Here is a 27,989-nt window from a genome sequence, read left to right as displayed (position 1 = left end):
AGATACAAATGCAACATGTAATTCCTGCATGATAAAAAAGCCTTTAAAAATAATGAAGAAAATCATACGTACTTTAGAGAAACTAGTTGGTGTAATATACAGATATAGATATATATATATATCTATATATGTATGCCGGGGTGGAAGCTTGTCCCTCCCATTTTTTTTTCAGTGCAGTCCAGTCCATTCAAAATGCTTGGTCAAGTTTTCTTCCATTCCTTTTGAGAATAGACAGCCGCTGTGACAAGAGGAGCCGAGGGAGTTCAGGAGATCAGAGGCAAAGCAGCAGTTTCCTCTCTTCTGGGAAACCAGATGACCTTCTTCAAAGTGATAATGTAAACAGCTATCCAACAACGGCTGGAATCGTGGGAGTTTGAAATAAAACGTGAAGAATTCTGCTGCAGGATAAGTGTAGAGACAGCAATCAATGTAAGTTGTGTTCATTTACTTTTTCCTTTTTTTTTTTTTTTTTTACCTTTTTATCCATGAGAGCAGGCATTTACTAGAGCTAAGATCAAAGCAAATAAGTTACATGGCAGGATGATTTTTTTAAATTATTTTTTTTCTATGCAAGCTTTGAAGCTTTTGGAAAGGAAAGTGTATGTTTTTAGTACACTAATAACAGATAAAGGACACCTTATGGCCCAGGAGAATGGGATTTCTTACAGCAACAGATTGTGATACATCCTTTGTGGAGTGATTTTTTTGTAAACACCATATGAAATTTCAGTTACAGCAAACCTGTAAATAGTTTCTGAGTTGCTGCTTTTTACAGAGAGACTGTGTTGCATCTCTATTTACTGCTTTTTCTAGATTTAACATGGTAGTCGTCTGTCACTGCCTAACTGGCCTGTTTGCTGCGGCAGGGTTACCTCCAACTGCAGAGGCTTCAAACAGATGTTTTCAATTAGCATCACTCTCCAGAAACATTACTCCGAACAAGCATTTGTTGACTTTAGATGTGGAGCTAGGGCAGCACGGGATTTCATAATGTGTGTGCCTGGTGATGCGAGTTATAGACGGCCATAAAACCCAAAAGCAGGTCATGACCCAAACCCTATCAACCATGCAATCAATTGTTCCTGTTGCCGTTTACACTTAGACACAGTTTTCATTTTATGACGTTTTCACGTTAGATTAAGTTTTACGCTGTCATCATCTCCTTGCTAAATTAATTTGATAATAAATGGCTTTTACTGCACTGCATGTAGGTACTTTGTCAGTTTATAGTAAATGTCAGGTTTTTGCACAAATGTGAGAGGTTTATGGAAAATTTACCACATTACCACCTCATTTTTTCGTAGTTGTGATTTGAATGTGAAAACATGCAAGGATCTGTTAGCCAGGCCACCACCTCAGCCTCAATTAAAGTGAACCACACAAAACCGCTAGATCTCCAACATGGAGGCCATCCAAAGACAACCGCAGTAGGGACTACAGCCAGCTCTTCCCCTTAGGTAAACAAAGTCTGTCTCTTTCCATAGTGCTGCGACGTGTGTGTGTTTGAATATGTCTCCGGCAGTGTGTGATCATGCGTGTGCCGACGCAGTTCTACACGTAAATGCAGCGAAGGCACCGATCCAACTATAACAATGTAAATAGTTTCAGGTTCAAAGTGCGCTCTGTTGTTGCCACCCACCCTGCTGAGTGGGAGTAGCACGACCATTTTTAGCAAGACGTGGAGTGATATATATTTATGTGAAGTTACCAAAACAATGGCATTGTTTTGTAGTAGAAATTTTAAAGAAAATTTAAAAGGTTTCCTCTCCAAAACGTCTGTGTCTGAGTTTTTCTACAAACTAAGGTGTATTTTATTTATCAGAAAGATGTCAGTAGGAATGTTCTTGTTTCTATTTGGGACCTTTCATTTGATCAAAGTTTAAAGGACCTTGTTTAAAGGAATATGTTTTAGAAACTGACCATTTAAAGAAGTCACTGACATAAAGAAGGCTCTGATGAGTCTCTCAGCTTAAAAAATGGGAATTAAATAGAGTGCAGGACACTGGCTATCTTTCTGGCAACCAGTGCAGGTAGTACTCAACCTTTTGCCCTATGACAGCTGGGATAGGCTCCAGCATCCTTGCAACATTGAATTAGATAAGTGAAAGAAAATGAATTAAAGGATGGAGAGAGGGATGGATGGAGTTAATTCAGACAGGCCGTGAAGTCAAGTAGTAGCAGAACTCATTAATCCCTATTTACTGATCTCAGTGACAGCCCATATCAATGCATCTAGTTGGCAAATCTCAAAGAGCACCTGCTTTACTTTGCCTGTAGATGTTTCCCATCTGTAAGCCACTTTGCAACCCACTTTCATCCCATCTCCTCCTCTTCATGTTGTATCTGATTTAATGCCATGTGCAGTGGTCATAAAACAGAGCCATACCATGCAAATAGACAAAACTGAAAGAAATTAGACACAAATAAATTCAAAAAAAAATTCTTATTCATAATGTCTGCAAAACAGAATCACAAAATAGAAAGGGGGAAATAAGCAAAACTCTCTATAGTGTGTGCCTCTGTGTTCAGAGGCTAAATGTCTGGCTGAGTGAGTGCAACGTAATGGTTACGACTAATATTTCAAACATGTCTGAAAGTCAGAGCTATGATTTAAGTCTTCAAGGTAATCAGCACAGAATGCTTTTGGTTAAAAGAGAAATACAACAGGTCTTTACCCTGTGGCTTAATTATAAAGAAGATCCATCAGTCATGCAGACGGGGTAATCAGGGTTATATTTATGAGATGATTAGTTCGACTCTGTGTATTTCTGTGAAACGGTACAGTTTGTGTCGATTTCTAATCTTTCTTCTTGATGCCATGTTATCTGGCACCCATTCTCTCTTTCCCTTACTAATTTTGCCTCACACAGCATAAGCATTGGTTACCAAGGCAACCATGCTTGCAAGGACCTGAAATAAAGTTGACATCTCTCTCTCTCTCGATCGAAATTAGTCATCATGATAATGTTCAGTGCTAAATACTAGCAGTTTCTGACTGCTAAGGAAAAAGAAAACACTGATGATGACTTGAAAAAATAAGGAAGGAATGCTCTAAAAAAATAGCACAGCAGTTGCATTATGGGAAATGTATTATCTCATATTTTTGGCATTTGATATACAGAAACTCGAGATATTTTTACCTCATGTTGATCTAACTGTTTGGAAGAATTTTACAGGCATTAATTATTAAATTTTTAATCAACATATTAGTCATTTATTAATCATAAATCAGACTTCATTGATGAATTTGGTTTGAATAATTGCTTGCACACTTAAACACTCAGCATTCAAACTATATATATATATATATATATATATATATATATATATATATATATATATATATATATATATATATATATATATATATAAATAATTTCACAATAGCAGAAATTGTTCTTTGTTGTGTAATAAGTAGTCTCTTACCTTTTCTGTCATCTATAGGAAACTATTTAAACTACAACTCTACGTGATGCCTATACTGAACAATCTCCATGCTGTGTTACGTACCTGTTAAAGAACAGAGATCCCTCTGTCAGCTTTTCCCTACAGAGAAAAGAGATAAAGCACTAGCACTGGTGTGATCATAACCCCCCAAGAAACCCATCAAGGGCAGAGATAAAAGATAAATCCACAGGTCAAAAGGTGGCTACACACATCCCAACACGCTGTGCCTTCCACAGGGCCAGATATCTTTCTTAAGTTCAACCATGACATGACACTGATCACCATTCCCTGTGCCTATGTCTCCCGGGTTTTACTTTGGGTTTACTCCAGTTCACACGCTGGTCCCTCATCTAGCATGACACCCTGAAAGCTTTCGCCTACTCTTCTCTAAGCCTTTAGAAAAGAAAGTCAGCTGTGACTTTTTGGTGTCATGCTTTGCAGTTTTTCTTGAGTTTATTGTTCACTCTGAAATGGAGTTTGCTGTGTTTGCTTTACTTTCTGAGTTTTATTTTATTTTTCACTTTTCACCACACAGTTAGTGGTTATAACTTAACTCTAACTATACCAAATCTCACCAATATGTTCTGCAGGAATGGTTTTACTTAGAGCAACAATTCTGCATCGGTATTTATATTGCATCTCTTTGATTAATCTTATAAGGAATTATACGATTATTTCCCAGAGTTTTACTCTACTGTAGGCTACATGCTTTCATTTGATCTATCCAGGCAGTATTTGTGTGTCTGATTTCAATGTCACATCCAGCAGAGCAGTAGTAGGTTTTTGACAAGAAAAAGGTGGGATTCCAGTAGCGGACATCAGTATCCTCAACAGTAATCTGTATGAATGAGTCGTCAAGTAATAACACCTGACATTTGGTGAGTTGCTTTCAGGATAGGCTGGCCTCACTGAAAAGTTTAAATAGCCAGCAAGAATGTGGTGCTTGGAAGGTGGGAGGATGTTGTGCGCAGACATTTAAGCTTGCTTGTGGTTTCTGGTGGGAACCCTGCCAGTAACAGGGAGGCAGGGTTCCGAGCGGAGGGGGGAGTTTAGGGGGTCACGCTGCTCCAGAGTGAGAAAGTTCTGCTTTTCATTACATCAACCCATATGTCCACATATCTGCCCCGCCTCCAAGACTCCACTGTGTTTCCTGCAATTGTTGTGTCAGTCAGTGATCTAATCCTTCTCTCTCTTACATCTCAAAATCAAGATTTTGGTACGAGTGTGCCCGATTGTGCGTGAATAAAAGCGGTAATACATCTGTGGGCTGACGGAAGCCGTACTGAGAAAATTGGAAATTCCAGACTTGCATTCATTTAACAAGGAGTGCATTTGAATATTGCTACACTACAGCTCGTAGAGGGTGACCAGCAAAGCAGAAAAGAGTAGAGAGGTGGCTGCTCTTTTTAACACAAATCTGCACAGCCTTGCATTCAGTTGTACTTTGATCTTATTCCTTATTTCTGTTGAGAGAACCATCTTATTTCACTTAAAGAAAAGCAGCGTGTCTAAAAGAACCTTGCACAACAATGTGGCCGTTCAAAAAATATGATTTGTGCAGCCAGCACATTAAGTGGTGGTCTTTTTTTACTTTACAAGTGAAGTGGGCATGCTGTGCTTGTGAATTCGGGAAAAGTAAGTGTGATGTGAATAAAATAATGAGAATTGTTATAGTTTCTCGTCTTTGAGACACTTTATGAATTGCTTTCTGTAAGCAAATATGCTATATTGTGGAAAACTTTTTTTTTTTTGGGGGGGGGGGGGGGGGCACTTATTCTGGCTTTGAAATATTCTGTTTTTGTATGATTGAGGCATACAGCTTTGATGTAAACCTCCTCGGAGCTGCAGTTGGATCACAGGCGTCTCAGTTATTTATGATATGAAGTGGCAGGAGTTAATGAATCACACACTGAGAGACAGAGAGCAGGAGAGAAGAGTAATTTAAAAAACACACACAGACACACAAACTTTACTTCAAATCCTCACCAAAAATTATTGCAAGCCTGTAAGATATTCCCTGGGGGGGATTTTAAGAATAAGGTTTATTAAGTAATATTACAGGAAAGCTACAGTGTGGTTGTGAAAAACTAAGCTCTGAGTGGCCATGCTTTTGTCCCGCTCAATACAAACGCTCTAGTGGGTGGATAAGTGAAGTCACATGGTCACTTTTCCTCTTTCCCACACCAACACACCCACACCCTCCTCCATGCAGCCAATCTTCACTCTTCAACTCACTACTTACCCGCAGCGGGCAGCCTGCTGCTTCGTCTGGATACTGTAGCAGCACAAGTTGCAAGCCTGTTTTCCCCCAAAACCATGCATCCGAACTGGGAATAATATCCGCGTGGCTCACCTTTATCCACGTTTCAGGAGATATTCGACGTCACGTCGCCCGGAGGTAGTTAGGAGAACTTTGCTTCAGGTAATTTTCAACTTGCAGTAACAGTTTTACTTTTGGGTTCATGTGCTCGCTTTGATTTTTTTTCTTCCGCTCGTACCTCTAGCTTTGGCTAATACATCCCCCTCTGCGTTACTTTTCGTTGCAGTAACGGTTAAAAGTTGTAATCTGATGCCACGCATCGAGTGGTTGATTACAGGCTGCCATGAAAACAGCTGTGAGAGTGTTATTTCTGCTTTAGTGGAGTGAAATTGTTGCGTTTCCCGGCCTAATGTGAAGTAGACCTAGCTGTATCTCCCTCCACCCCCACATCAGGTAACACTGCAGCATCAAAGGCGCACGCTGCTTTTCAAAATATCTCATTTGCATGAGGCGACCAGGGCCGGCTGTAGCCTTTGGATTCGGTGCCCCTCGCCCCCCCCCCCCCCCCCCCCCCTTTTTTTTTAACAAAAAAAATGTTTTGGTTGAACGGCCTGCTCTTTTCTCCCAAAACAGCTAAGATTATTATAATTAATTATAAACTCAAATCTACTGCCTGTCTTTACAAAAATGTTTAATTAGTAGATTCATTATTTTAGACTTAACTACGTCTGTGTGCATTTCCAATGCTTCTGGGCTATTTGCTGTCATATTTCAAGTTAGTTACTTTATCAATAGTAAAGTTGCATCCTATGTAGTTATTGGAACTGTCAATAATGATGACTTAAATGTAGGCGGGTACATGACAAGAATGTTTAAATAAAGCTGTTTGACTGTTTTTGATTTGAATAAACCAGTCACATTTGTATTAACAGTAAAATAAAAATGTCTGGAAGGCAGATGTCAACAGTTGATTGAACAGTAAAGCCGGGGCTCTCTGTGTGACACCTCATTTGTTTGAGGTTAGGAAAAACAGATTTATTTAGTTATTTACGTGTCTTTTAAACAAACAAAGATACCACTGTGGTGTAAATGCCTGCAACTTTCTGCCTGTGGGGACACAAGTAGATGCTGTAGGTAACCCTGTGAAAGTTAATAAACTCAGAGGAAAGACAAACACAACTTTAGCTCCTGTTTGTTTTGTTAAATCGAGATTATTGGCAAACCTCTGTAACATCTTACGAACAAGTGCGTGTGCATAACTTTGGAAATTTGTAAGTAGGGCTGGGCGATATGACCCAAAATTCATATCTCGATATTTTTTAGCTGGATGGCGATATAAGATATATATCTCGATATATTTTTTTAAAGCCATAAAGTAAGAACAAAAAGAGAGTTCTTAGTCAAAGCTGTGTCCCAGATGTCACACAGGCACTTTTATTAACATAGAGCAGATGTACATAAAATTTACTCAAAAATAAATTATGAGCATTTATTAAATAATAATGCTCCATAAATAAAAGAAAACAATGTTGTTTTTGTGCATAACAAAAAGCTCACAATTGTGCAGTCAAAATGTAAACTAAAAGACGGTGAGCACAATAACAAAGACAGATTTCACAGCTGCTCTGTTCCCGACTTGCACTGCGTGACTGACAGCCTGGAGTTTGAAATCCGCTTCGCAACCACGTCTCTTAACAGGTGCCATTTATGGTCCTTATACACAGTAGGGTAATATTACGTTGAAGCAGAGTACGTATCACTCCGCGAGGCTCAGCCGTAATGCTCCGACAATCCATCAAGCGGTGCAGCTCCGTAGCTTACTAAAGTCGTACTAAAACATTTTTTGACAGATTGCTGAGCGCTGTGTTCCACATAAAATCGGTTCGCGGCCATCAAGCACAACCAGAATTCATACATAAGGCGCGCTGTCAACTTTTGAGAAAATGAAAGGATTTTAGTCCGTGCAGCACCTCTGGGCTGCATGGCGTTAGCGTGGTTAGCTCGTTAGCGTGGTTAGCTAGCTAACACGTTGAAGCCGTCCAGCCCCACGCACGGGGCGATGCGCAGTAACTCGTTAACGGAGATTTGCCGTGTCCATCTTGTCGCTTCCTGCAGGTGAAGCGATGGGGGAGGAGGGGGAGTTGTGTTCAGTGAAGGAGAGGCGAGGCCGAGTAACGTTGCGTAGAGACGGAAGTGGACGAAAGAGAGGCAAACTTGCGGCTCCACAAGTATAATTATAACGTAACATAGACTATATCGATATAAAGGATATTGTCACATCTTATATCTCGTATAAAAATATATCGATATTTTTTAAAAACTCGATATATCGCCCAGCTCTATTTGTAAGTATGTAGATTGGTTCTGTTGCTGAAATCTTATCATCTTATCATAAACTCTTATTATTTAGATTTCGTCCTGTCGACGAAAAAGGCTGTTCACCGATATCATTCTTTTCATAAACAAGGAGCTTTAAGGCTTCCTCTAATTTGGCTTGAGATTAGTTTGGGCAGTTTGGATTGTAGGGATGCTATCATGCACTGGTTACATGGATGGTTACCTCATGATGTCAGCCGCTGTTTATTCCATCATCTTGTCAACAGTTCAGGGGATGGAGTTTGTGTTATTGTAGTTAAAAGACTGTTTTTGTTAATAAACTTGTTGCTGTAATCATGATTTAACCCAAAAAAAAAGAAAAAGAAAAGAAAGCCTGGCGTGCCAGTTCCCCCCTGATATTATGCACCCTAGGCAACCACCTAAGCCCTTCATGCCTGGCTCTGCTGCTGGCCATGCTTTATAGCTTCTTGATGAACAGAAGAGTTGAAGCTGTTGCTACTTTCCTCTCACAGTGTATAAATTGGCCTCAGTCTGTGTGGAGAGGAAGGAGATGTTGAAGTTTGGTGCTGAAACCCACTAAGTAACAGAAAACTGGAAATACTGCCTTTCAGTTGTATTTGTCTGCCAACCCGTAAGGCTGCAGTTTATATCCATGTCTGTCCGGACTTATACAACATTCGTTGTGAAGAATCTGAAAGAATCCACAATGGTGTCACCAATTTAATATCAACCAAATGTGAAATAGTCACAATGTTGTCTGTTCTTTAGACATGGTGTTGAATAATTGTCTCTGTTAAAAATGCTAATGACACAGTGAAGATGACCTAACTTAACCAAAAACTCCTTTTATCCCTGCACCGCAGCATTTCGCGCCTTTCAGGTTGTTGCGTGCTGTGTCAACCTGACGTGTAGTTACATTTCTCGGGCTGTGCACGTCAGGTTACGTAGAAGGTTACGGCGAACAGTTAAAAGGAGATCCCGGTAACAACACAAGTTACCGAGTGATTTCCTGCTGAAATGAAATTCATGCCTAAGGCTTAGAATAACTTGATGGTTAGATAAACTGTCGTTTCTGTCAGCAAACAATAAAACAGTGTTTACCTAAGTGTGAATCAATGGATTGTAAACAATCTGTAAGTATTATTTAGCTGTTTAACAGTAAAGTTGCAACAAATATTTCTAAAACTTTGGTAAGTACTGTTTTGTTATGCAAACGAATGACCAGTTGACATAAACATTATTACCGTAATTGTCGGGCTGTAAGCCGCTACTTTTTGCACAAGCTTTGAACCCTGCGGCTTTTAGTCAGGTGCGGCTTTTCTATGGATTGTCCATGATTTTTGTGATATCGTAAGACGATTTGTTTTGTTTGTTCCGCTGTTGTACGGCACTACGTTGCCTGGCGGAAGGATCGGGGTTCAAGAGTGGTATGTTAGTCACATGTCCGTCCGCCAGGCAACGTAGTGCCGTACGAAGTAGCACGAAAAACAAACTTCAAAGTAGCGCTACGCATTCAGCGGGAGGCGTGGATGACGAGCGGCGATAAACTTGCGAAAAGCAAGTTATGCCCAACTCCACCGGTGGATTCTGACAGCGTGGAAAAGTGCGAAAACATCCACGATCACCAACGGATTTTGAAGGGCTGGACTGCTGCATGATGGAGAGGAGGACACCGCCACGGCCCTTCTGAGGGTGTTCGACTCTGACACTGACAACGAGGATTTCTTTGGTTTTGAAAGTGACAACGAAGGAGAGAAGCGGAGAGTGGATGACGAAGCCATCCTGAGCCTGTTCGTATCCGACACTGGAGAAGAGGACTTTGGTGGTTTTAGAGCGCAGGAAGAAGAGAAAGATGGTGAATGACTGACTTTTCTTCTTGTTAAAGCCGTGTCACTGCACCTGAGCCTAAAAGGTAGTCCGAATCTATTTTTCTGGTGTGCTGTAGGTTACTGTTATGTACTACATGTGCAAATATAACTTGTTTTTCAAAATATTAATAAAAGGGGTGTGTCTCCAAACAGCCATCTCTTTCCTGACAATTCCCTTTGTGCATATTCTCTTACATATGATAAGTCAACATTGAAACACCTGCGGCTTTTAGTCAGGTGCGGCTAATGTATGTACAAAACAGGATTTTCCCCTGATTTTAGCTTGTGCGGCTAATATTTAGGTGCGCTTTGTAGTCCGGGAAATACGGTAATCATTTACTGTTGGCAGTGATTATTACAAAGTGTTGCCAGTGTTCTCTGATAAAACATAATATACCGCTGAGGAATGATAGAGACAGAAATGTGTTGGTTCTGTGCGTGTTTGTGGGGAAAAGTAAGTAAAATGTACTGATCGCAATAAAACAAAAATGCTATTATATTCACAGTAGCTGTGACTAACTTGTCATTTTTTCAAAGCACCAGCTTTTGTCCTTTCCAAGCAGCACCAGTCACATAACAATAATCACCTCTCTTCTATCTCCTTCTCTGTAATTACATTAGTCACTATTGAACCCATCCAGCATCTTTTCTGTTAAAGCAACATCAGTTGCCTTGACAGCCTGAATGCGAAATGAGCTGTGATGTTTTCTCCTTTCTTCCAGAGGAAGAGTGGGAGGCCTTGCGGTGAGGATATGAGTTTGGTGGATGTGAGGCAGACGGTGGGGTCTCTGACCCTGGCCTTGTCCAGCAACGACTCCAAGGAGCGCTACTTTGACCGCGTGGATGAGAGCGACCCTGAGTATCTCCGGAGCAAGAATATGTCACCGGACCTGAGGCAGGACTTTAACATGATGGAGCAGAAGAAGAGGGTCACCCAGATCCTGCAGAGTCCAGTATGTAGCAAGAGGCTTCATACAAATAGCCTCCTACACACAAGCTTTCACTGTGTATGAGTAATAAACAGAGCTTTAAACCCCAGAGAGATACACTCTACCCTTTACTCAATGCTGATTGTAGTGCATGTATTTTTTACTTGTTTATGTGCACATCATTTAATATACTGCATTCTATTTTAATATGGGTTAGCTTTAGCTTACAGAATTAAGTGTAAATGGTTCTACCATTGTTACTGTCCAGATTATTAATATTATTATTATCATCATTACTTTACAAAGGGGGTTAGTGTTAGTCTGCTTCTTTTTCTGTGTATCAGTGACTCATTTTTAAAGTTAAACTACACTTGGAGGCATTTTTCACTATTTTCCTTAAAATCCTAATTGTAGCACTTCTTGTTGTCCTTAAGCCTATGTCAGTTTATTAGGTACATTTCAGTTAAGTTAATAATAAGACAGCACAGCAAAAACTCAGCCTAAATAATGTAGAGATTCACCCTAGGATATAATTTGCATCATTTAGAGATCTGTTCTATTATGTGATCTGCTCTCGTTGACAAAAGACAGAATAATATAAACACCAGTGCATATAATACACAGTACTGCTCCAGTAACAAATTGATAAAATGGAGAGCAAATGGAGGAGACAGCACACAGTCAGTGTAAGTACAGGGATGTGAAATAAGTACACACCAATGAAGTGCATGGAAATAAGACGAGCCCACACTCATCTGTGATTGCATAACCCACCAAACAAGTGGAGCTCATCACATCACCATGGGAACCGTGGTCGGATGAAGCAGAATGCCTGAGCTTAGTTGCAGCTCAGGAGAAAATGATGTCGTTTCAAGATTCACAGGCTACTCTTGACGCAGAAATTGATGGTCAAGTTTAATGCCAGCTCCTTCTTCTAGTGAACCCCCTTTTCACAGATGTACACAAAGAGCTTTTTTTTTAGTGGTCTGGTGATTTGTGTATAGTTGTTATAAGGAGCATCTGAAAGCTCGCTGTGCTTCCCCACACATCCTGTGAAGGTGTTGGAAGTAGGACAAAGATAGGCTGCGTGTACATGAGTTGCTAGGTTTTAGCTTCTTTGTACCACATCTCCTACTATAAAAAAGTTTTATTTGGTTTTGTTTGCAGGTGTTTAAAGATGAATTAGAAGGTCTGATTCAGGACCAGCTGACTAAGGGCAACAACCCTACAGGTCTCATGGCACTGAGGCAGATTGCTGACCTGGTCATGGCCAGCACCACGGGAGGGGCAGGCCCCTTGACTGCTCCCATCAGTGAGTGGCCTCGTGTGCTTGTGTGTGCGTCTGAATGTATCCATTTATGTCCCTTTCGGCCTGTTTGTCATTCAACGTGTATCCTGCGTCAGTGTGCATCAGCCAGACTGAATATCTTCATTGTTGGAGGCTGAATTCCCCAACTCCTGTGACACTCAACAACCCTGAAACAGCATAAAATGCTCAATAGTGCTTTTATTAAGTAACTCTCATGACCAGTCTGAGTAATCAAGTATAGCAGTTTGCAGTGTTCATTATACTGGCCTGACCTTTTACCCCTGTGTTTCAGTGGGAGGTCACAGAGCTGACACTGGGAAGTTATAGTTTTAGACAGTTTAATGATCAAAACTGTAAATGTTTGGAAAATGTAAGAACATGCTTTGAAGAGTTGAGGCAGACCTGCGCCTTTAAAAAGCCAAAGTGGCTATAAAAGTTAATGCCCTGTATCATTAATGGCCTTATATGGTATTACATCCCCAAAATACCCTCAGATACACTTTGGGAATTCTGAGTAGGGCCCTTTTTTCAATCTTCAGCTGAGGAGACTCATGTTCCCCGGGATGTTTGACTTTACATACTGTGGAAACAAATCATGTAAACATGCTTGTACATTTTTCGGATGCACTGCAATGTACAGATGATGTTATGTGCTGTGGCAGGCATCGGGATGGTGACCCCAGTCAATGACTTGTATGGCGTAGAGTCTCCCTCCTTTGCCAAAGGGGAGAAACAGAGTCGCTGCAAGCTGGCCAGCCTCTACAGGCTCGTTGACCTCTTCAGCTGGGCTCGCTTTACAAGCTCCTACATTACTGTGAGTACAACTTCACAATCATGCTCCAGTGCACACCTGCTTATGTATGCAGCACGAGGTTTGTGTTTCTTTATGTGTGCTCCTTGTTCTCTGGCACCTGGAAGGCTTAAAGGGGAATACCACTTTATTTTCAGAAACTATATATTATTTATGGCATAGAAAAGTAAGGTTTGTGAATATGAAGCAAGAATTCACAACCATACATCTGATGTACACCTTGGAGAACATCAGAATGTTAGGTTCTGATATTCCCCAAAGACAAAGCAAAGACAGACACATTTTTGAGTTTTTCTAAGTAAAAAAAAAAGCTTTTGTCTGTGGTTCAGAGTTTCTTTACCCTTGACTTGGGAAAATGTGTCTTCCTTCTCTTAGACAGTGTTAACCCCTCTTGAAAAGAAAAAAAAAACATTGTAAATGTAGAGATTTCATTCCTCATGGCAGCAGCAGTGGTGGTTGTTTTTTTTTTTTTACTTAGACAAATGTTTAAAAATGCTGCCTCAAAGCTTTTACATCAGTTAATTTATATTAAAGGATAGTCACAGGATATGCAGTGTATAAAGCCTCCGTCACATGGGCCTGGTCACCAGTGGACAATGCTTTTCCAACCATCAGTTGCTAGGAAAAAATGTGTATTCCCCAACGGTTTGGAAAAGGCTGCTGAGGTTTGCTGGCAGTAGGTAGGTGAGACTGGTTGCAAAGAGTCGTATGGTGCTACATAAAAAAACCATTGTCACCTATAGTTTGTATGGAAGATGATGATTTGACTGCCCCGCCACTCAGTGAGCAGTGGCGAAACCGAAAAGTGTGATAAATACAAAGGTGAAGCACCCTCTGTGTGACTGATTTCACCCAGTAACAGCCAGCAAGCACTTACCAACCAGCTGGGGAATACACATTCTTACCTGGCAACTTGAGGTTGCCAAGCGGTCAATGATTTGTATCACCTGGGTCTGTGTGAGTGAGGCTTTATCTCTCACTGCTAACATTTATCTGCAAAACAAAACCAAAGCAATTTTTAAGCATTTTCTGCCAGTGAGTTTGAAATATTCCAAAGAGTAATGAAACCAGAAAGGGCAGCCACATTGATGCTACATGAAGATACATGTAGACTATATAAAAACAGACATAGCTCTTTTTGGGACTCTTGTTCTGAAGCCCCTGTTTTGCATTTAAGCCACTGTCCTCTTGATTTTTGTACATCAAACTTGAGCTTTTCGCCACTTTACTCATGTGTTCATTTTGTCATAGGTACGTGTCAGTAAAGAGCAGGACCACATTCTCATCAGTCCACGAGGTCTTTCTTTTGCTGAAGTGACGGCAGCAAATTTGGTAAGGAAAGTAGTTGAGTGTGTTATTTTTAGTTGGGAATATAGTTTTAGTACTACAGATGGCAGTTTATTTGGCCAATTCTGATTCCCATTTATTTGTAATACCAGTTTCTGTTGATTTCGATTTTCTTTCTGAGAACTAACTAAAAGCATATACAGACAAAAAAGTAACTTTTCATTAACGCCAAATATTATTTTCATGATTAAAAGAAATGATTAAACTTTACAATTTGCCTCAAACTATAAGTTTCAGGATCTTATTTAGAACAAGTGAAAATAAAGTGCTTTGCTACTGGAAAGCGGGACAAATAGTTAACTGAAAATTAGTTGCTGCTCACTCACCTTTACCATATACATATTTTGCCTTCCAAACAAAAGCAGTTGCATCAGCTTCATATAACAAAACAAACATCCGGTACTTAAATCGTTTCTAGTATTCCAGTATTTTATTGTAGGATCTCTACCTTAAAATATAAAACGTCTTGAGGCAACTGCAGTAAAACTGTACTGAATTAGCAGGATATTGACTATTTTCTTTTGTTCACTTATCTCCATTTTCCTCACGAATGCTTTGATCTGTTGCTCACGCCAGGCTGAGATCTGATTAGCTTTAGCTTTAGCCACTTGGCCTTTGTTAGCTTCTTTAAAATGTCCATGTTCAGCTGGGTGAAAATGATTTAAGTGCCTCATTAAGACCAACCGTGGTTTATTTTGGTGAACCTTGTGTCTTCACTCACAGTGATGTGTTTCCACACTAACATCATTTTAGTGTGTGGCTGTGAGTGTGCTGCATGTTGTATATGCATGAAACGGACCAGTTTGTAATTGAACATATGGTAGGCTGACCGGCTTTTCACTGGTCAATACGTACATCTCTATTTACGACATGTACCTGGCAACAGATGTGAATTAATAATGATTGGACTGAATGTAAAGTACACAAAATCATTCTGCAGTCACAAGAAAGGGCATTCACACACTCCTCCTGCAGCTGACAGGTGAACAGGTACCACCCCAATAATGTGACCAGCCGTAAAGTTTTACAAAATGATTTTAAGCAGATACACAGACGCTTTAAACATCAGAAATCACACAGTTAACAACAGCATAAAATCTGTGTTTGTGTTCTGTTATGACCGGAAGGGTCAGTCAGCTGTAAATTTACATTATTGCCAGTTGGCTCGTTCTCTTTCATGCAGTGGTCTTACACTTCCTGACAGCTGACGCACTCTAAAAGCATACGTTTTTCCTTAATGTTAGCTTTTGGTTTTTGCAGTTGTCATTCTAAAAATGAAAAATCGTCAAGAGCTCAGATCCTAATAGGATTTTTATTTGATTTACTTAAAGTAAACCAGTGTTAAATGAAGTCAAGTTCATTAAAAATGAATCCGAAACCAGTCGTAGTCTTGGGGAAATTTGTTAATTTAATTAACTGTTTGATTTTGAGACAATGGCATATCAAAGAAAGGATATGAAAAGTATCCGACACACAAGTGTGGTTCTGTGCTGTTTGCTGTCATCCACCTCACACTGTTTCACTGCTCGACAGGTTATAGAAGTAGTCATATTGCCCCCGCAAAAATAAAGGAAAGAAAAACAACACTGCATATTCTAAACTATTAAAAGAAATGCACTTCTAAGGAGAAGAAAACATTCTGCTAGACCTTAAGCATGCACATAATGTGTACTTGTAATTAACAATTGTAAACATGACCTTGTTTAGACACAAACTCCACAGGGTACCTTTAATGGTTCAGTCACGCTGCAGGCAATTATTACCTTAAGGTTTATAGTGTTATAAAAAAAAAGCAAACCAGAGTTGGGTATTCTTTTAAAGTACTACGCCTACAACTACTGCTGACAATACTAAACAGCCAGCTCCCATTTCTCACAAATCTCTGCTTGTTGTTTGTTTGTTTTCTCCAATATTTAGGTGAAGGTCAACATAATTGGTGAGGTTGTAGACCAGGGTTCTACTGATCTGGGCATCGACCAGTTTGGATTTGCTCCCCATTCTGCCATTTATTCAATGCGCCCTGATGTGAGATGCATCATCCATGCACACACCGCAGTTACAGCCGCTGTAAGTACGCTCGGGGCAAATATTAAATGAGCTTCATTTTAATCAAAGCTGCTGCTAAATACTACTTTGGTATCACACGAAGAAGGCTGAGTTAAAGGCAGCCCCCTGCATGTCTAGTTATTTTAGATGCTGGCAGTCTGTAATGCAGTTTCTGTTCTCTCTCTCTCTTTTTTCTTTTTTTTTCTTTTTTTTTTTAACCATTTTCTTTGAAGCTTTGCTATAAAATGCACAGCACATGATGTGTGCACCATTTTATTTGTGCCCGACAGCGAAAAAGGCGCCTCTGTTTATGCTGGTGTGTCACACGCTTAGTTGTTTTTATCCCATGCTAACAGGTGTCCTCGATGAAATGTGGAATCTTGCCCATTTCCCAAGAGGCTTTGCTTCTGGGAGACGTGAGGTGCTTTGGTTACCATGGCAGCCTGGATGATAAAGAGACAAAGGTGGAGTTTCAGAAAGCTTTGGGCCCGACTGCCAAGGTACTGTCAAAGCAAGGCACTCCATTAGTGGCAAGCTCACGTTCACGTGGGACAGAGTGGGCTTATTATGTTGTACTGTATGCACATGTGCTGGGGGTATTTGTACCACTGGTTGGTAACTGTAAATAGCTGAGTACACTAGAATATTTAGTTTGTTTAGATATGGAGTGTAGGTACAACAAATAGTCTTAAGCAGTTTGTTTAGCGTGTTTACCCATTTTAATAATAAATAAATAAAATAATAAAAATTAATAAATATTAGAACCACCTATTTAGGGACTACTCTGACATTTAAAGTAAAGTTAGATGAGACGATACCGCTCTCATGTCTGCCACGCAATCATTGCAAGCAGATGAGCAAATTTAAAGAGGTAGAGGCTGCTTAAACCAGCCGATCTAAGATTGTTCTAGGGCTCCCAGCCCAGAAATAGTCTGGTCTACCAAAGTGTTTTTCCTTGAAGCCTGCTTATTTATTCTTTTTTTCACCCCCAGTGGTAGTCCCATATATTTAGACTATGCTGAAAACTACAGCTCTGTGACTCATTTTTATTTATTTCTTTATTTTGGATCTCTGATAGCTGAAGAATGCTGCATATCACTGCCATTTTTTTCACCCACCATCTAGAGTTAGGCAGTTTTATAAATATATCACCAAATGTTAAATCATTACTCAAAAACAACACAAACTGAATCGTCACCACCAGCTTCTTAATGTGCTGAACAATGACTACAAAGAGAGAAAGTTAGAAATGCTTTAATATCCTTGTCTGTACCAGATGGCATCCCTGGATTGCCACAATATTAGTGTGAAATGTAATGCTGAGAGCAATATTTGACTTGGGTCGACCAGCTAAGCAGCAGTCACAACATATTAATACTGCAGATATCTCATATATTAGTAACAAAAGATCCATAATGTGCATGAACGTAAACTCTAAAAGTGCAAAAAGAAGCTTTAATAGGCAGATTTGTTACTGTTGGACAGAACGAGGCTACTGTACTGCAGTCGTTATTTTATTTTAGCTGTAGCCTTGTATGGAACAGACAAATGTGAGAATGTCATTGAGCTTCTGGTCTAATAAATGCGTTCTTAAAAGAAATGTCTAATTAAACTTTTAATCATAGCCATATATTTTTCATTAATGCACATTCAGGATGTACTAATGTGGCAGTTTGTGTTTTTCAGCTGATGATCCTGAGGAATCACGGGCTTCTGGCTTTGGGAGAAACAGTAGAAGAAGCTTTCCACTATATGTACCACTCACAGCTCGCCTGTGAGATCCAGGTATAAAAATCGTTATTCTTGATCCTACCTGCCCTTGGTAATGGAGTGTAATTGCGCCATTCCGGTCAAAGCAATTGGTTAACTTCGATGTGGCCTTTCTTCACACTTCATAAGTCAGTTTTATGCGTGTGAGTCACTGATATTATTTTCCAGCTTTTATTTGTTGAAATGTTTTTCCCCTCTGTCTACAAATGAGTCAGACACATAAAACAGAGCAGTGCCTGAAATGGAGGCAAAGCTAATATCAAGCGTGCTGCTTGCTTGAGTAAAGCTGATTCAAATATGTGTCAGTGATCTCTGTTTACAGACAGGTGGAACCCTGCAGTGTTCCTGAAACACTCCTGTTGCTTTGTGCAAGAGATCCTTTTGCAGCGATTTTTTTGTTTTCTCGACTGTGTTGGTTTTTCCGTCGTTTTTGACGTGTTCAGAGTTCACCTCACTTGCAATTGTTTAATTATATAATTCTATGATGGATTGTTTTGAAATTAAAATGATGTGTCTCAGAAAAGAAAGTTTTAGAATTAATCTCCAATTTTTATGAGTGAAATCCTCAGTAACTGCACCAAATGCCAAGTGAAAATTGTATTAACACAATCTTCGATGGTACAAATGGCTTTGTTTAGGTGAACGCTATGAGATGTTCAGGCGGCGCGGACAACCTCGTTCTCCTGGACAGGGATAAGTTTAAGCCCCTGACCCAGGGAGTGGCCGCTGCCGGTGTCGTCATAGACAACGAGGTCAAGTGGAAAATAGGCGAGGCAGAGTTCGAGTCTCTTATGAGGATGCTAGACAACCTGGTGAGTGAACCCTGACCTGTGCCTTTTACCCACAATGCTTTGAGTTTCCTGTCTCACATGCTTCCTCGGGAAGTTGCTGACTAGAGGACACAATGAAACTTCATGTGTTTTTTTGTTTATCTAATCTTAAATTGATTTTTTTGTAATTGGCTCATATTGTTTTATGATATTTGCAGATTTCATTTCCTAATATTCAGGATACTGTTGTTCTAGCTGTGAGAACAGAACTCCTTCTGCTGGGCTTTGTAAAAGCATACACCCTGATTTTTATTTTATTTTTTTAAGCCTCGCTGATAATGCCCAGGCCCTGACATGTTTTGTGGACACAGAAGATGTCAGACTGTCTGCTCGAGTCGCCTTCCTGCTAACAGCTCCGGCTGGAACAGACTGCAGCTGTGTTAGCTCTGTGTGATCAGAGATCGCCCACCCTCTCAAACATACCTTCCAGATGGTGAGCCGTGCTGCGGGCAGTTACAGCCACACGGACCACACAGCCACTTAGTGCAATAACTCCCGTGTACTCAATTTGGAAATAGGATTTGGCATTTTCTTCCAGACTGTTGAGTATACCACAGGGCGAAAATGCCAGTGCAGTCGTTGCAACTGGACGCCTGACCTTCCCTGACAGAGGGTGGAGTTTGATTGTTGCCGTGTCAGAGATGATTCCCAAACAAAGACAACAAAAAAGCTGAGCTGCGCTAAAGGTCACAGCTAATGATGAAGGAATGGTATCTGACAGAAGGTGATTTAGAAATTCCATTGCATGGTTTTAAAAACGATTTAAAAAGAAAAATGCTCAAAGGAAAGACTTCTCTAAACCAAGCAATGAGATGGAAAGGTGAAACAGATTAGGGGTGTGGATGAGGAGTTGGCCTTTTAAAGTACCTGCTTAATTAAAAATATCCTCCTATCTGTCCGTTCACCTTTTCATTATATTAGATTCTGTCACACGTGTTGGCAATAGTTACTGTAGCTCTTGCACTCCTTTGTACAGTTTGTGCAGAAATTTATGATGATGAATGCTACGACTGATACGCCCTGAATTGTATTTGTTTACTGTGTTTCAGTCACACTTAAAGCATTTTGAAACTGAGCTTTAGTTTCCACTGAACGGCTCTGTGAAAAATGGCTTGCTGGCACTGCGACGATCAAAGCTCAATGCAGAGGGGATTTTTATTTTTTTTGTGGCAAACTTGTCAAATTGCCTGTGCAGAAATGCCAGTTTTGATTGTTTTTAATGTAGCGTTACACTGCTTTTCTTCAGACCACACTTTTCTACATACTGCAAGGACCCATCACTAGTTTTCTAGTTGTCTCTCTCCGTCTTTGATGTATTGTTAACAACACACTCCTTCAAACCAAAGTTGTGTCTTCTCCCTTTCAAACTGGAGGCGTCTGCAAAAATGCTGTTTGTATATATTGCGTTTAAATATTTAAAAGTATTGTGTAAGTGGATTCTGGGTGGCCTGTGAATCATTTGAATTGTGGGGGGTTTGGAGTTTTGGGTTAATATTTCTTATTTATCCCATGAGCAGAGAAGAATAGTGCAAAATATTTCAAAGACTAACTTCTGGCAAAGGGAAACTCTCGGTGCGTGTGCCGCAATAATATTTTCTCCTTGTGTAACGTGCTAGGGATACAGAACGGGCCATTCTTACCGGAACCCCATTGTCCGTGAAAAACCCCGGTCTAAGAACGACGTCGAAATCCCCGCCACAGTGTCGGCTATGCCGCCAGAAGACTGTGAGCTTGGCCTGCGGAGCCCCTTCAAGTTTATGGCGCAGAAACAACAGAGAGAAAGGACCCGGTGGCTTAATTCACCCAACAGCTACTTGAAGGTCAATGTTCCTGAACAGTCACCCAGCGGGGACGTGAGCCCGAGGACAAAAACCATGGTGTGTTGATTTTATTGTCAAAGTGTAAGAGGAAATGAAACGATTTGATCCTATCGGCTTTGGTGTCCTGAGCAAGCTCGTCTTTTGAGGTGCCCATTTTTATCTGTGTTAGCCTGCCCTCTTGTGGCAAGTTTTTTAAATGCACTTTTTTATATTCTGAATTCTTGCTATTAATCTATGTGTGTGTTTGCTTCATTTAAATTCTCTCAGTGGATGAAGTCCTCGCAGCCAGGCTACAGCGTTGGCACCCCAATAAAGATTGAAGACCCTAACCAGTTTGTCCCACTCAACACTGACCCCACTGAGGTTTTGGATAAGAGGAACCGGGTCAGTTGAAAAATGATCACATTTTCCACAAGATTGGTCCCAGATGTTACAAACCTGGGCGGTAGAAATGCACAAAGATTGGAACAGCTACACTGTCATTTGAATGTCAGTCATAGCATCTAATAACTGAGATTCCTTTGTTGAATATGTTTGTTCAGATAAAAGAGCAACACAGAGGTGACCAGATGACCCCGGGACCTAAATCTCAGTTACTGGCAGGCATTGTTGTGGACACCATACCAGGACCAGTAAGTTTATGTATCATTTGTAAAAAAAAAAAAAAAATTGCAACATTAGCAGCCGGATTTCATGATGCAGTGTGTGTTATGGTATTTTAGTGTGTTTTGCATTTGCCTAAGCACGTCTGAAAATAACGCACAACTCAACCCACATACTAAATTGCTGCTCAACTCATGAAGACATTTTTCTTACAAATGTGTCTTTCCAACGGACGGGATTTATTGCTAACAATCATTGTTAAAACAAAGATAATTAACTAAACACAAATTTGTGGCCTTGGAGTGAAGTCCATATACAAGGTCTAACATTAGATTATAGCTTGTTGTTTACACACCTATGTTTCTTAAACCGTTCAGTTACGAGTTGGTGATCCAGGAATTTTGAATCAGTCATCTCTCCACAAATTAGTATCAGGTGTAGTTCCCCAGGTCTTACTTAGTTTAAACAGTGTTTCAGACTGCAACACACACAGCAGCATTGTTCATCAGGATCATGTGACACGACTAAAACAAGAGTTGTTCAGGAATGGTTTGAGGAATTTGAGTCCATTGATCTACAGATCTTTCAGCTTTGGAGGCTGATAAATGTCAAGATTACAAAAAAAATATGTAGCCAAAAAGCCCGAACACACAGAAGTAAAAGCATAGCACACTAAAATATTCTGTCTGTCGTGTTTATTGAAATTTGAAAAAGGTCACACATTCTTGTAGATTTTGATTGCGGAGGTTAACGCAGTGTTTACATTTATTTCCTTATGAAAGCAACCAAAAATGCAAATATAAAGAGGAACTAGATTTTTAATTATGTAGATTGTGCCAATTAAACACATGTAGCAACAGTCATGATCCTTCCATAAATCCTAATTGGAACACCTTCACAAAAAGACTGTGATTATTTGTTATTTTATTTTGTAAGTAAATAAAATATAATGCAAAGAAAGTTTCTAGCTATAAACATGCAAAGAATTTGAAGATTTTACCATCTATGGTACGCGATAGGATTAAAAGATTCAGGAAATCCACAGAAATCTCTGCATGCTAGCAGCAGTGCTGAAAGCCAGTAATAAATCATCTTGATCTTTACATCCTCAGGCAGTAGTTGTGTAGTGGAAACGAGTGCACGGGCTTAGGAGCACATCAGAAAACCACTCCGTTGCATTCAGAAATGGAAGCTGAATGGAGTTGGTGCAACTTGCTCATGTGAAGGCATCATTAATAATGAATGATATTTGGGTTTTAGAGCAACATGTACTGCTATCCAGATGCTGCATTTGTTTTTTTTGTTTCATAAGGGACGCCTTTCCTTATTTAAGCAAGAGATTTCTGTGCGTGTGATATCAGCGTGGCTCCATCATGAAAGGGTCTGGGTGCTAAACAGCCATGTCTGCAGTTCAGTCGGTTACCAGTTGAACATTTGTCACTTAACGAAAAAACAAAGTAGAAAAAAGAAGTCCTTCTATATTGGAGCAGCTGAAATCCTTCACCATGTAAGAAGGGGGGTGGGGGGAGGTGTTGTGCTTTGATAACTGTACAACAATTTATGTCAGAGCTCAAATGTTTACAGACGGTTTTAAAAGAAGAGGTGATGCAACACTGTGGTAAACATTCCCCTGACCCATTTTTGCTTTTAAGAAAAGGAGTTACCATTATTACATTTATAAAGCCCCAATATATTAAAATAAATAAATAAAACAAACAAAAGTTTTTACTTTCAACATTTGACTTCAACAAACTGTTTCAACCTTTTGGAAATAATATTGTGCATCAGCTGACTGCAACGGCATCTTATGTTTTCCCGTGTCTTTAGGCTTTCATCATTGAGGATGAAGAACAGACCCGCTCTCTTCCTCCCAATCCTTTCAATGATCTCACAGAGAAGGCGCTGGAAGAATACAAGAGCATGGTAGAAAGAAAGCAGCAAGGCCAAGAAGGTACTGTTCCCTATCCTTTATACATTAGTCAGACGCTTTACTGAGTTTGCTGTGGTTATTGTTGCCACACAAGAATTGTGCCATTAGGTTACGCTCAAGGCAGTTAATTAGCGCCAGCTTGTCCTGGGTGGAGGAAAGTTTGTACAGGAGGAAAGTTTCCTACTACTTCCTACTGGTGAGAGATGAGCTGTAGAGACACTCGCCGTGTCAAACTCCTTTTGTCTCATTGTGACTGTAAACAAAGGGAAATCTGTGTATAGGAAGGAAACATCTGTGCATCAAAGTAACTCCTTTGTTATTCTCCATCACAGAAATGCTTTACTATTGGAACATGTGAGCTAAGAAACCTATGGAATAAAGTTGTTAAAATGTGCTTGTGTTCAATACTTTTAGTTTGCATTTTGCATGCTGGCAGCATGAGTGTAGTGAGGTTTTTGGTAGAGTTGGGGATGTAAGTATTTGGTATACATGGTTAAGCAATGCTATGGCATAAACATGTATGGTTGCCAGTGGAACTGGGCCACTAGTGTTTAATGATGATGTAACTGCTGATAGAAGCGGTAGGATGACTTCTGAAGTGTACAGGGCTGAACTCTCTGCTTAGATTCAGCCAAATGCTGTAAAACTAATCGAAGCGTGCTTCACAGTGCAAATGGATAACGACCCATAGCATACTGCAAAAGCAACCCGAGAGTTTATAAAGGTAAAGAAATGAGATGTTCTTCAATGGCCGAGTCAGCCAGCTGATATAAACTAAATAGGGCGTGCTTTTCAGTTACTGAAGCCCAAGCTGAATGCAGAAAGACCCACAAACAAGGAGCAACTGAACGTGGTTGCAGTGAGGCCCTGGCAGAGCATCTCAAGGGAGAAAACACAGGATTTAGTGATGTCCACGAGATCTAGACTTCGGGCAGTCATTGACTGCACACGAGTTTCATCATTGGTTTGTCCAATTATGTTTGACCCGTATTGTGTATAAAAATGATGGCAATTTTCAAACAGTTAATGCAATACTTTAGTTAAACCCCTTGCCTTAAAGATCAAAGTCTGCAATTAAATCACATACTGAATGTTTGAGTTAAAATCCACTCGGGTAGTATACGGAAACAAAATTACAAAGGTTTTGTCAGTGCCTAAATAATTATGGGAATGCTGGGATGCTATCTGGTCAATCTTAACATTGACCAGACAGAAAAAGGACATCTCCTAACCTTTAAGCTTGTGCTACCATAAGATTTTACAAACACTTTTCATGGTAGATATTAGTGGCGTCCCTGCTAATTCCTAACACAGTTGAAAATGATGACCAATCAGGTGCACTGTTCATACCTTTGTATGTGGAAAGAGGGGTAGAGCTAGTTGCTTTTAAAAATACTACAGAGGAAGGATACAAATATTATCTGGGCTAGTAATATGGCGTAATTGTCGTTGAAGGTAAAACCAGTATAACCAGTCATGGTGGTAGAAAACAAAACAAATATTGCAAGATATTTGAGCGGTCCCCAGGGCGTTATCCATCACTAGAAACAGCTGTGGTGATGAGGAAGGAGAGCCCAAACAGAAAAGATAAAGTCATAACAGGTATAATAGCTTACTTTTATAACTGATACGGTCTGATCAAGAAGTCAGTGTGGTTTTCTGCCTCATTGATTCCACAGCCTCAACATCCACACAGTACAATAAAGCCTGGTATTAGATATTTCAAGTTTTCAAACTAAAACTGGGTCGGCAGCATTTCCAAAAGTCTCTCTTTTTGGTTTCCTAAAACGTGGGAATGTTGTGGACATCGAGATGTTGCTAAAGTAAAAGATATTAGTGTAGATGTGCTTTTGATCTTGGCTCTGGATGCATCAAGGGAAGTCTGAAGAGTGCAGTGCTGTTGTCAGTTATACATCCATACCTTCTTTGCTGTAAGATTGCAAAATGTGTGCTGCCGGGGAAAATTTCTACTGATTGATTCCTGGGACATTTGTTCCAACATTCCCGTTCTCCCTCTGAATGAATTGTGTAACCCTGTTAGCTGTTTGTAGAGTGCCGACATCAGCTTGGGATTTTATTTGTTCATATAATAGCCTAAGCTGACTCATACCTGCTTTGTTAGATGACTGACCCCTATGAGCTTCAATCCTTTTACAGAAGATGATGATGCCACTGATGCAGATGAGATGACCACATTTGATGGCTCAACTATCTCCCTCTCCCTCTCTCCCATAATGACGCCAGCTAAACAAGGTAATTAGCAAGTGAATGGGTGTTTCAGTTAGTGAAAAAGGACAAGAAATGCCTCAAATGAAATGGATAATTTAACGTGTTTTTATTCGCATCCCTCTCCGTTGGCTTCATCTCATGACAGACACAATACCCAATGGGAAAGACCACTTGGCAGAGATGGAGGAGGATCTGAGCATCGAGGTATCCAAGCTGAGCGTGAGCACTTCAGAAACGGTGGAAATCTCCATAACAACGAAGGAAAAGACGGGGGAGCCTCAGACCCCGGAGAGCCAAACCAAGTCTCCCAAGAAAAAGAAAAAGAAGTTCCGCACACCTTCATTCTTGAAGAAGAGCAAGAAAAAGAAGGAGGAGAAAGAGAAACTAGAAGCATGAGCGAATGAACCCGAAAAGCAATGAAAACGTCTGAATTGCCTTCCTAATTTTCAGTTTGTTGAAGGGAAGTGAAATAAGCCCCCCAGGACATTGTTGTATTTGAACACCCAGTTCCCCACATTCACAGCTATTATTCAATGTGAAAGTTTTTCAGAGATGTGCCAGTAGATGGTAATGTGGAAGGTTTAATTTCCTGTGAGATTTCATTTGACCACTGAGGGCTCAGCGGAGTTTCATCAAATCAAAATGCAATGCAGGACTGTTTTTGTTTTGGTTCTTTGTTCTCACCCATATTTTTTAACGGGTTTTAGAAATGGGTATCAAAGGAGACGGGGGTGACTCAGAGCCCTGGAGAGCCAAACGCAGGCCAAAGCTTTGAAGTTAATGCATCCGATCGGACGTGTTACATATTTGTGAATTTTTTTTTTCCCCCCTTTTTGCACAAGTTCATTGTTGAATGTATACTGACAGCTAAGAAAATTGTTTAGCAATTTAAAAAAAATGTAACTTCCATACCAGTAGTGTAACAGCGGCTGAAGATATTCAAATTATATGACGGTTAGACTTATAAGAAGTACGAGTTGTAACTGAACATAGTCATAGTTCTACTACCTTGTAATAATATATGTCGGTTTATATTATAGGTATTAACATTATAGTGTTTGAGAGATGATTTCTTTGTCTATTTACATACTAACTCTTATACTTAACACGCAGTGATTGATAATTCAGTAATAATTCATGTAGTTTTTAACACGTGATATTGTTCCCATGGTTGCTGCTTTATTGTAATTGTGACAAGGAATTGACTGTGACTATCAGAAAGAGCTCAGCAAAGCGAGGATTGCCGCACGTTGTTTAGGAGTGACAAAGAGTGACTTTTTACAGAACTGACGGGGAAATCGCTTCATTGGATGAAAGTGGCACGTCTGCGCTGCAGAAAGTGAAATGAATGTGACGGATGCTGATGGCAGATTTTGGCTAAGTAGTTGGCTGATGGAAAGCTTTTCTTTGTAGCCACTGTTAGTTTGATATAAAGTATATTAGAGGGCCATATATTTACATCCCAGTCAATAATGTGAATGATTTGTTTAAACCCAAAGGGAGTGAATTCTTTGCCTTTGTAAATAGTTTTCTTTTTTCTTTTTTTTGTGAAGTTCTTTTGTTACGCTAAACCAAATGTTAAACAATGAAATATAGAGATGTGACAGTACAATCAAATAACAATATTTTAACACTTCCTCTGTTGTTTTTGGGGGTTTTTACCCACCTTAATTAAGCTCCTTATTTACTGAACATGCAGAGCGCTTTGTGTTTACAAACTGTATTACTTGTGTAATTAGTGTGCTTAATGCTGTTCTTCCTCTGTTGTTTACATTGCTGTTTGTATCACCTTTTTTTTTTTTTTTCTTCAGTCGCCTTGCTTCAAAGTCAGCCTTTTAACAATGCCTTGATTTAATGACCTGATTTAATAAAAGCTGGGATATGTTTCCATAACTGTTCTGTTTCTGTCTCGGTTATTAGCTGAAGGATGCTCGATCATTTAAAGCAGTGGTTTCCGATCTTTTTGCACGCAGAATTGTTATACAGTCAAAATTTTACATGAACTGTTTTCGTCATTAAATCGCTTTATTTGAACTCATCTTAAACTAGATCTGTTTGATGTTTAAACTGAGATATCTACAACTTTAAACTATTCACCAACTGCATTTAGCTATGACTCTGTTTAACAGTCATTTATTTCATGACTTGGTGACAAATTTAAACGGTTAATCCGCTTTGTAACATTTTACACACACTTGTGGTAAAAGGTGCACCATTTGCCACTTCTAAAGTATTACATATCAGGACATTATCTAGTCCTTATTAGACCTTAAAATTAAGTAAATGCAACTTCAAATGAGCAACAACATGAGATTTATTATACTGCATCACTATTTTTTTTTTTTTTAACTGAGCAAAATGCAGAAGCAGTGTGTGCAAAAGTAAGTACTTCCTATGATTCAACGCCTTCAGCAGCAAAACTTGTAATTGTTTCCTGCATGACTTTAGTCTCT

At 39.8% G+C, this 27,989-nt stretch overlaps 1 protein-coding gene across 3 annotated transcripts; it reads left to right on the top strand.

The window, feature by feature from the left end:
- Nucleotides 1–236: 236 nt before the first annotated feature.
- On the top strand, nt 237–27,429 carry LOC146655515 (gamma-adducin-like). Of its 3 annotated transcripts, none has more exons than XM_085427916.1 (15): nt 237–429; nt 10,635–10,865; nt 12,009–12,153; nt 12,813–12,964; nt 14,213–14,293; nt 16,226–16,375; nt 16,711–16,854; nt 18,041–18,139; nt 18,763–18,936; nt 20,571–20,831; nt 21,042–21,158; nt 21,317–21,406; nt 23,205–23,328; nt 25,465–25,560; nt 25,682–27,429. In XM_085427916.1, the coding sequence occupies exons 2-15, from the start codon at nt 10,665–10,667 to the stop codon at nt 25,930–25,932; spliced, it is 2,085 nt and encodes a 694-aa protein (XP_085284042.1). In that variant the 5' UTR covers nt 237–429; nt 10,635–10,664; the 3' UTR covers nt 25,933–27,429. The 3 variants fall into 3 exon arrangements, with proteins under 3 accessions (XP_085284042.1, XP_085284043.1, XP_085284041.1); XM_085427917.1 differs by lacking the exon at nt 237–429 and adding an exon at nt 5,641–5,869 and having other exon boundaries at nt 25,468–25,560; XM_085427915.1 differs by lacking the exon at nt 237–429 and adding an exon at nt 5,643–5,869.
- Nucleotides 27,430–27,989: the final 560 nt, after the last annotated feature.

Source organism: Rhamphochromis longiceps, linkage group LG13 (assembly GCF_057381845.1).
Source record: "Rhamphochromis longiceps isolate RC_006_pf linkage group LG13, R_longiceps_female_GT1.1, whole genome shotgun sequence".
Taxonomy (NCBI): Eukaryota; Metazoa; Chordata; class Actinopteri; order Cichliformes; family Cichlidae; genus Rhamphochromis; species Rhamphochromis longiceps.
The sequence above is the reverse complement of the archived record's forward strand: the minus strand, read 5'-3'. Positions and strand labels throughout refer to the sequence as shown.